Genomic DNA, 10,520 nt, shown 5'->3' on the forward strand with positions numbered 1-10,520 from the left:
GTCTTGCCATTTTTTTTCATTACAAACTTATGAATTTGCTTTTATGCATGTTTTGCCTTTTTCATACTAACATATGGACCCAAAGATTTTCATTTTAAGTTTAAGTTTATAAAACAAGACAAAAGCAACATATATACAAAACTTAACACTAATACATATGCACGGTGATGATAAATGTGTCATTTCTAGCTTCTTCTTTTATGATTGTAACCTCAACTATCAAAAGTAACATATATAAACACAATGTATCGACGAGGCGCGGCGTGCCGCCGCGCGGGTACATGCTAGTAGATGTCAAGGGATTGGAAGTTTACCTGATGCTGAAGAGAAGCGAGGCCATCCAGTCCATCACGCAGTGCTTTCAGTTCACTGAAATATGGATATGCACCCTTAGCTTTGAACAGATTGCCAAGTCTTTCAAAGCAGTCCCACCATACTTACGCAACATCAAGGGATGTACACAGGGAACTTTGCAATGTCCAGTGAACCGGCACAGTTGTAAATACTTGACATCTCCATCTGGGGCATCCGCTAACAATCAATAATAAGTGATAAGAGCCCCGCATGAACAGTTGCAGTAAGTATGTGTAATATAGTTTAGATTGATTGATTGGCGAAGATGAGAGTGATGTGTAATATAGTTTTGATTTGATTGATTGGCGAAGAGGAGAGTCAATGTTGGTCATTACCCAAAATGATCCCGGTAGGAGAGACCGGCTCATAGGTGTTGACGGCGAGGAAGGAGAAGACATTGGAGACTGATGAGTTGTGAGCGGAGGCCAAGGTGGTGTCAGTTGCTGCCTGCTGACTGACGATGACGGGCGGAGGGATCGGACCGACCAAGAGGAGGTCTCGAGTTGTTGGTTCTTGCGGAGAAGCCGGGGCGGAAGGGGTGGCTGCAGTTAGTGCATCCATCTCATATTGGTTGTTGAAAAAACCAGTAGTGACCTAATTTAAAAGCCAACACATGTCAGCTCATATGGGTATGTGGAACTGAGCATACGTGTTGTACTGTGTGGGCTTAGCTCATATGGGTTTGTGAAACTGAGCATACGTATTGTACTGTGTTGCCAACGGTGCTTGCATTTTCCTGAATTTATTTTAGACTCTAGTGATATTCGTCCAGTGGTAGAAGATGTTCCTGTGATTACGAAACGCCAGTTGTGACTTTTTCAATCTCAAGATATTGTATCAGCTCAGTATCCAACACATGTCAGCTCATATGGGTTTGTGGAACTGAGCATATGTGTTGTAGTGTGTTGGCACCGGTGCTCGTATTTTCCTGAATTTATTTCAAACTCTCTGGTGATATTCGTTCAGTAGCAGGAGACGTTCTTGTCGGCTACGAAGACGTCTGTTGTGACTACGTCAATCTCAAGTTTTTGTACCGGCTCAGTATCTCGACGATTTTTGGTAGGGTGCACGTGTATGCGTTCTTAGGGATGAGCGTATGTATGTATACGTGAGCAACTGCGTTAGACTGTGTTAAATAACGGTAGCCAACACCAAAGAAAAAATCTAGTAGCGAAATAAGTAAATAAAACTGCCACGTGTTAGCTTGGTACGCACTCACACGAAGTACTTCAAATGCATGGGAGCAAAGGTAGCAAACACCAAAGAAACAATCTAGTAGGGAACTAAATAAAAAAACTGCCACGTGTCAGCTTGGTATGCACTCACACCAAGTACTTCAAATGCGTGGGAGCAGCCCTAGCTTAGTAGCTTTAATTCTTTTATATATAGTGATACTATTCATCATCCAGGATGTAGAATAAATTATTCTCCATCCGAGGTAATCTTACGATCACGTCATTATTAAATTACATTTGGAATTCAAATAGTTACATTCCTATTGATTCACTACGTAAAATTTGGCATAAAAAATAAAAGTATAGGTCGTAAGACAAGAAAATTTGCAGTTTATGTACATTTTACACTAACTTTTTACGTTTGTAATTTTACGTAACATAAAATATTTTTTACGGCGATTATATATTTTCTTACTGTCTCTTTTTATGTCGGAAATAAGTCAAAATTTATGAAATGTAAAATTACGGTGCATTGATGGTAAAATAGAAAGGGGTGAAGAATAACTATTCCTCACCCAGGGTGACGATACTTTGACATGCAGACAGCAGCCACGATACTTTGAGCAGTTAAGTGTGTACGCATAATCGTGACGAACATGTTTGTACCATGTATGTTGTAGTGGCTATATTATTACATTTTTATTTGAATGGAAAAAAGAAGATGGAACAACCCATTCGATGGGATATACTAGCATAAATCTATGTTGTATACTACCGATATATGATTGTGAATGATGACAAAAGTTGGAGTTATCATAAGTGATAATTTAATAGAGGATGGACGTAGGCAAAGGCATTATTTCAATCAGGCCAAATCTGTGCTTGCTTTGACATGGAAAATCTGGCTCAAGGCGCATTAATTAGTTTGGGATGCAATTGAGGTCATGGAGGAGTGTGAGTCATTTGAAAATGGAACTTGTATATTGTACATAGGCAACAAACTGCAACAATTGAGCAGTTAAGTGTGTACACATTATCATGACGAACATGCTTGTGTCATGTACGATGTAATGGTTACATTATCCTATTTGATGGGATATATTATCTATAAAAAGAGACCGTGTATATCAATGATATTTGTGATTTGTAGATCTGGTTGGTTAAAGGACGTTTCATGGTCAAGATAGTGGGGCCACTCCTTGATGAAGAGTTTGATCTAGCCATTGACTTTTCTTTGCCACAGTTTCTTGCGAAATTTTTGTCATATTATTGCGTCTTTCATTCTGTAGGCATCAGCATGCCTTGAGCTTGCTGATCCTTTTATGATAAACATTCTCTTGGATGAGTTTTTGTGTATTGATATGAACATTGAACACTTCAGATAAAGTTTAGGGTGGAATGTGTAATTTTGTTTTCTTTGTGAAATGCATGAAAGTAAACAAATCAAATTTTCATAAGCAATAATTCAATAGAGGACGAACGTAAGGAGACGTCGTTGCAATGAGACCAAAGGCAGACTTTTTTGTCTTGACATGGAACGAATGGCTAGCTCTAGGTTTTTTATTATGATAAGCAATTGTTGTTCGGTGGTCCATGAACCTCGATGTAATTTTTATTATGTTGAGGTGTTTTGTACTTGCGGTGTATCTTTATGATAGATCTGATCTTTTTTAGAAAAATAACAGAGTACAAATGCAGGTGCTCGTATACATGTACATACACTCAACTCTATGAACACACGCACACAGACTCTATCCCTATGAGAACCTCCGAAATATTGAGTTGGCACAACATCTTGAGATTGATAAAGTGTGGCTCCAGCTCCATTAATTAGTTTGGGTTACAACCAGGGTTAAGCAGGAGTGGAGGTCATTTCATAATGTAACTTGCATATATATGGTGCATACACAGCATTCACGGTACTTTGAGAAGTGAAGTGTTTATGCATAATCATGACAAACTTGTATATGTCAGTAATGGCCATATTATTGCCTTTTTATTTCAATAGAAAATAAGATAGCACAACCCATTCGATGGGATATATTAAATATATGGTGTATACAATCAATATTTGATTTATGGGTGATGATAAAGAATCTGAATTTGAATTGTCGTAAGTGATAATTTAATAGAGGATGGACTCAGGCAGAGGCATTATTGCCATGAGGCCAAATCCGTGCTTGTCTTCACATGAAAAGTGTGGCTCCAAACGCATTAATTAGATTGGGTTGCGATCACGGTCAAGGAGTAGTGCAAGTCATTTGCGCACACACAACAACTACAATAATTGAGCAGTCAAGTTAGTGTGTACACATGATAAGTCAAGTTAGTGTGTACACATTATCATGTGTCATGTACGATGTAACGGCTACATTATCGTATTTGATGGGACATATTAGCCGTACAAAAATCATATATATGTCTGAACGATATTTGTGATTGGTGGATGATGGTACATTGAAGGACGTAGCATGGTCATGAGTCGCACCCCTTGTATTTTATTTGCCACAGTTCCTTGAGAAACTTTTGTCATGTTATTGACTTCTGTTTCGCTGGAGATGGAGATGTGGCGCATCCTTTTAGAGGGTTGGCTACTTATAAATCCCTCACTACTCTTGCCGGAGACCAACATACGGTCAGCAATGCTGAGACTGTGGACATCATTAATGTTGCTGCTGCTCCTTGGGGCAGCGGCAGCTGCAACAGCAGCTACCACCGCGACAACTGGTGGGTGTCAGCCGAGCTGCGGCGGCGTTGATATCCCCTACCCCTTCGGCATCGGCGCCGGCTGTTTCCGCAAGGGCTTCGAGATCGAGTGCATCAACGTTGGCCCTGTGCTCGCCGGCACATCCCTCCGGGTGCTCAAGCTGTCGCTGGATCCAGATGAGTCGCAGGTGATGCTTCCCATTGGGTGGGAGTGCTACAACGCCTCCGACCCGAGCGACACCTATGAAAACTGGGACTATGGAGAGACAACGATGAACAATGACGGCGTCTACCGCATCTCCAACACGCACAACATGCTCGTCGTCGTCGGCTGCAACACCATGGGCTTCGCACTCAGCAAACCGACCAAGGGCAGCAACTACAAGTACGCCTACCAGACTGGGTGCGTATCCTTCTGCAACAACTCGGCGAGCGCGCAGGACGGCCTCTGCGACGGCGTCGGGTGTTGCCACGTCAACATCCCGCCGGGGCTCACTGACTACTACTTCAACTTCCACGAGTACGACCACTCCGCCATGATGGACTACAGCCCGTGCGACTACGCCTTCCTCGTTGACAGGAACAACTACACCTTCCAGCGGTCCGACCTCAAGATGAACACAAACCAGATCATGCCGGTGTGGCTGGACTGGGCCATTCGCGTAAACGATTCCATCTCCGAGGACATACTATCATGCAAGCAAGCGGCCAAGACCGACCAGTACGCCTGTGTCAGCGCTCATAGCGATTGCGTCAACTCGACCAATGGACCTGGCTACAACTGCAAGTGCTCCAAAGGCTACGAGGGCAACGCTTACGTCGACGACGGATGCATCAGTAAGTTTCCGTGCTTTTAGTCTGACTACAATTTTATTTATTTGAGAGGGCGCCATGGCAGTGGGGAGACTGTCACCCTGGCATCGGATTGGTGAAGAGGTCAAACGGCCCTCGCCTGTCACGGCAAAGAAGGTAGATACGAGCAATGGATCGGCGGCGGAAGGTAGGTTTAGGTAGGGGACAACGGAAGGAAGAATAGCTGCCGGCGGTGGGAGGGTAGGGTTTGGAAGAAAAGACAAGGACCGCGGAGTTATAAGAGAACAAGACATGTAAAAGAACTCCCCCTAAATATATGGTTTTATGGGGTGTTGATCTAATTTATGGGAGGTACTTAGGTATTGTGCTTTAGCATGACCCATAAATATCTTTCATGTAAAACATGTTTTTTCTTCATATTTCTTTCTTAACTAGCATACAAAAGTAAATAATTAATTACATTTAGGTCCTCGAAATAAGAAAAACAGCCTCGAGCCATTGCAAACCAAAACTTTACTTGCAGCAAGGTCCTTTGAGCTCAGCTGGATAACCATCAACCTAGCCCGGGCTGCCCGCAGCGGGGCGAGGCGGGCAAGGCAGCAGGGTTCGGTGGGCTAGATGGTCGGGGCAGTGCCACAGCATGGTGAGGTGGCCCGTAGTGGGCTGAGGCAAGATGGGCAGCACGGTGAGGTGGCGATGAACAGCTGGTCGGCCACGTGAGGTACGTCGAAGAGGCGGGCGCTGCGGGCAGGAGTCGCGACAGACACCCCGAGCCACGAGGACCAGTTGGGCGGGCGGCGGACTCGATGGCTAGACTAGAGGGGCGGCAGAGTCGGCAGAGTTCATCATCGGCGATCCAAGTAGTGCGGCGCCGCCTGAGCAACGCGTGGAGGCGAGCGTACTAGGGGGCTGAATTTTCAGCAGTTGGCTCCCGCTACGATTCAGAGGAAAGTTTACCGGAAGACACGTGAAGGGAGTGTTGACGTATAATGTGCTGCCTAGTCTCTTTCATCAGATCGGTCTTTTGGTTGCATTGGCTAGAGTATGCACTTCTACATGGTATCAGAGCCAAGAGGTTTTGAGTTCAAGACCCGGCTGGCGCAATTAAATTGCAGCCCACTTTCGGTCCACGTTTAGGCCTAAGGGAGCCACACGTGAGGGAGAGTGTTGACGTATAATGTGCTGCCTAGTCTCTTTCATTAGATCGGCCTTTTCGTTGCATTGGCTAGAGCATGCACTTCTACAGAATCATCTCCCCCTAGATGGAAGGGTAGTTGGGCTGATTATATTGGTCCCCTAATTTTTCTTTTAAGTTCTATGGAAACTATTGGAGCACGGATTTTGGCCTAACTCCCCCTAAACCAGAATCGTTACAAGGGAAACTGTTGGTGATGTTGTAATGGCGTGGTGGTGGTCATAACTGGCTGGTGGCTAATTTGGGCTGAGCATCTTCAAATCCTCAATAAAACTACTCCAGTAATCACTTGTTGAGGCTCTCAAATAACTACTTTTGTGTTATTGGGATGGATGCTTTCGCAAATCCTTAATAACCCCATGTGCACCCAACCTCGCATCTCTCTCTCTCTCTCTTTCTCTCTCTCTCTCTCTCTCTGACGGCAGGTGGTGGTGGCGGCAGGCGGTGACAATGGTAGCAGCGGCCACGGCGATTGCGGTGGGCTGTGATGGCGGCAACAACGCTCTGTGGTCCGGTGGCCGGCGAAGGCGGTGGTGGCGTGGTCGGCAACACGGTGGCACGGGCAGCGTCGGGTGATAGAGTTAGCAGCAACTGACATATATATGGGCCTCACGTTATTTGGGAGAGTATTGGAAGAAGCTCAAGTGCCTCCATATTTGGGAAGTCGGGCTAAATTATTTGGGGCGTCCCAAACAATATTGAGCATTGGAGACCTGTTGAAGCTTGTTTTTGCCCCATTCATATCTAAATATTATTAGATATTGGGAATCTGTTAAACATGCTCTTAGTGGTGAAATATGACCACTAACAGGCCGATCTAAGCGAAAGATGAGTGACAGGACATCATGGAGAGGACAAAAGACTCACCACTGACAGGTCACCTGACTGATCGTTTGGTTAAAAAAAAACCTGACTGGTCGTAAAGTGGTGTCGTTGTTGACTTGGTAGCATAGCCCTCACTCATCGATCATGGCTGATCGGTTAGTGCTGCGCATCACCACTGACGGGTGGTTGGTGGACGGTCAGTGTTGGAGCAGTATTTCTAGCAGTAGTAGTTGATTACAATCTCAATATTTGGTGAATATGCAATTTGTATATTTGTTTCCATATATAGTTAAATTTTTCTTCATTGAATTGAAATCACACATTTTCTAAATCAGTTGAGACTGAAAAAACCTTAGTAGATGAAAACATACAAAACTATGTTTCTTCTTGACCAATGTTCTAAATAATATTCATTTTGTGAATTTGCGGCCGGGACACAGATATAGATGAATGTGCAGATCCTGCCAAGTATCCTTGCTATGGTGTATGCAAGGACACCCAAGGATGGTACGGATGCGAATGTCCTGCAGGTTATCGGAGCCATGACCCAAGAACAGAACCATGTACTCAACAGTTCGCACTTGCAGCACAAATCTCCATAGGTAAACATCATACTCCTACTACACCTGTTACTTCTCAATGTATTGATGCCATCGCTTTTGCTAATTTAGTTATGTAAATTGTTCTCTCTTAGTTGCCCCAAAATACGTACACAGAGCTAGTTAAATTATTCTTGCAACTATCTCTTTTCTAATATGTATTCGTATTGTTTGAGGCTCACAAGTCAAGTCACAAGAATTTACAACAATTTAAACTACCTGCTGAACAGAAAGATAATCCTCAATCTTATAGTATATATTAGGATACCTAATTGAACGGTTACATTCAATTTGTAAGTATCTTGCTACCCATTTTAAAATATTTGCTTGCGCTTCATACCAAGCATAAACTCAAAAATCAAGTTTGATTATTAAAATAGTTACGTTCCATGGCCAACTAATTAGTGACCATAAACTTTGATTATTACAATAGTGAAGCTTGTTTCTTTGTCCATGTAGGTGCAATTGGTGGCATTCTTGTCTTGGCATTTCTGGCATTCTTTTTTGTTCTTCGCAAAGAGAAGCAGAAGGCCAGAGATTTTTACCGAAAGAATGGTGGGCTTACATTAGAGAAAGCTAGAACTATTAAGATTTACACAAGGGACAATCTGAAACCAATTTTGAAGAGTAGCAATCTAATTGGTAAAGGTGGTTTTGGTGAAGTTTACAAGGGTGTTGTTGATGGAGCTACTGTCGCAGTAAAGAAACCGAATGGTCGTAGTGTGCTAGAAAAGGAGCAATTTCCAAATGAAGTCATCATCCTATCTCAAGTCAGCCACAAGAACATTGTAAGGCTTTTAGGTTGTTGCCTCGAAGTGGATAACCCCATGCTCGTCTATGAATTCATCTCCAAAGGAAGCTTGGAGGACAATCTTTATCGTGCTGACAACGAGGAGCTTCTCGACTTGGATGTACGTCTAAGTATTCTTGAAGAGTCAGCACAAGGTCTAGCTTATATGCACTCACAAATCCATAACAAAATCCTGCATGGTGATGTTAAACCAGCAAACATACTCTTGGATGAGAACTTTTCCCCGAAGATCGCGGATTTTGGGATATCGAGGTTGCTTGCAAAAGGTAAGTACCACACTGCAAACGTCATAGGTGACATGTCTTATATGGATCCTGTGTACCTACAATCAGGTCGATTGACCGACAAAAGTGATGTCTATAGTTTCGGTGTTGTCATCTTAGAGCTCATTAGCAGGAAGAGCGCCACTGACTCTGAAAATAATAGCCTAGTGAGGAGCTTCCTAGAGTGTCAACAAAAAGGGAAGAGTATGACTGAGCTCTTTGATAAGGAAATTGCAACAACAGGAGATTTGGGATTTCTTAACAAGTTGGCAGAGATTGCTCTTGAGTGTCTTAACCTTGATGCAGATCAAAGACCATCGATGACAGATGTTGCAGGGCGCCTTCTCACATTGCATAGGTCCCGTAATCCTTAGGTTTGTTTACGGATCGGAGTTTCAACGGCATGTACGTATGTTAAGTTGAATAAAATAGGTAGCTATTAGTGTCAACCTTTGTTGTATTTGTTGTTACTATAGTGAGTAACTTTACATTTCATATGACCAAATGTATGGATTGATTTTCCGATTAAACTTTATTGTAATAGGGATTTAAACATCATCTTCCATAACAATATCTGGGCTAGGTACATCACTAGTACAGTATGTAGTGTTTTTTCTTTGGGCAGAGACACCTGCCTTGGGATTGCCTCTATGATTCATGACAAAACAGAATAGTTGAGTGAAAAGCTATGGATCACATGCGCCCCGCCAGACAACGAGTCCTCGCTACTGGACTGGTGGCGATCGGCACAACAATCCGCCCCAACGCCCATGCGCAAGAGCCTGGGCTCCATGACCCTCCAAGTTCTTATAATCTGGCAACTTATATGAATATAACCTAGTAAATGAATGGCATTAATATTGTAACTACCACCGGAGAAGGTGGTCAAAATATATCAACATGAGGATCCAAGATTGAAGATAATATTGCAATGAAATCATCAGTAGAAATATAAAGTTAATTGGATTAGCAGCTCGTGACATAAAATGAATTTTAGTCCCCGCGAGTGCAGTCCAGGATTTCAACCAACAACTCCGTTAGAAACAGCAGCAATAAGCGAGGCTAGAGTTTTCTACCAACGATCAAAACTACAACACCTGCATAGTCCAAAAGCCGATACAAAAAGCCTCAATTGGACTGTTGATTGAAAGTCCTTGACGTTGTTTCTTGACACGAACCGAAAATACTAATGCTTACCACTGCAATTTCTTTATATGATGACGAAAACGACTAGAATGACCATTTCAGGACCTGGACATCTGAAGCTAGTTCGAAGCCAGATAAGATGTACAGGCTTAATTAGTGAAGTCTAATGCTACTCTAGGTAGTATTCTCGCAGGTGTTTACAACAAGGTTAGGGATATCTAAGGTTGTTCTTCCTTCAGTGACAAAGACTTGATCTTTAGAAATTTCTGACCTCAAGAGAGCACTCTAAAAATTCATCTTACTGGTAGTTGATGTCAGGACTTCCAATCAGTAGTAATTTAATTAATAAACGAGTTGTCATTTGGCGCCCATAGATGGTTGCTATTTATAAGGATGAATGCCGGTGGAACACATACCTCATGATGATTGCTATTGTGCAGGTGCAGGTGTCTACCTGATGAGAATTTCTAGCAACAACAATCCAGTTGCACGGTTATATTGGGTTATTTCATCACCCCATATCCTACTTTTCATAAACTATATGCTTTTGCAGCGGAAATATACATATGATCCCTGAATACCACACTTATTTCGTCACGACAAGAAAACAATGGATACCTTTGAATTAGGGTT

The 10,520-nt window shown here is 42.8% G+C and overlaps 1 protein-coding gene across 1 annotated transcript; it reads left to right on the plus strand.

The window, feature by feature from the left end:
• Positions 1–4,171: 4,171 nt before the first annotated feature.
• On the plus strand, positions 4,172–9,232 carry LOC119291210 (wall-associated receptor kinase 2-like). Its single transcript, XM_037570245.1, has 3 exons — positions 4,172–5,072; positions 7,509–7,670; positions 8,127–9,232. Exons 1-3 carry the CDS (start codon positions 4,172–4,174, stop codon positions 9,113–9,115), a joined length of 2,052 nt encoding a protein of 683 aa, XP_037426142.1. The 3' UTR covers positions 9,116–9,232.
• Positions 9,233–10,520: the final 1,288 nt, after the last annotated feature.

The sequence above is a fragment of the Triticum dicoccoides genome, chromosome 1A, assembly GCF_002162155.2.
Source record: "Triticum dicoccoides isolate Atlit2015 ecotype Zavitan chromosome 1A, WEW_v2.0, whole genome shotgun sequence".
Lineage (NCBI taxonomy): Eukaryota > Viridiplantae > Streptophyta > Magnoliopsida > Poales > Poaceae > Triticum > Triticum dicoccoides.

Coding starts and splice junctions, on each gene's coding strand:
- LOC119291210 (XM_037570245.1), top strand. CDS start 4,172: ATGCTGAGACTGTGGACATCATTAATGTTGCTGCTGCTCCTTGGGGCA. Junction 5,073..7,508: donor CGTCGACGACGGATGCATCA/GTAAGTTTCCGT, acceptor GCCGGGACACAG/ATATAGATGAATGTGCAGAT. Junction 7,671..8,126: donor TGCAGCACAAATCTCCATAG/GTAAACATCATA, acceptor TTGTCCATGTAG/GTGCAATTGGTGGCATTCTT.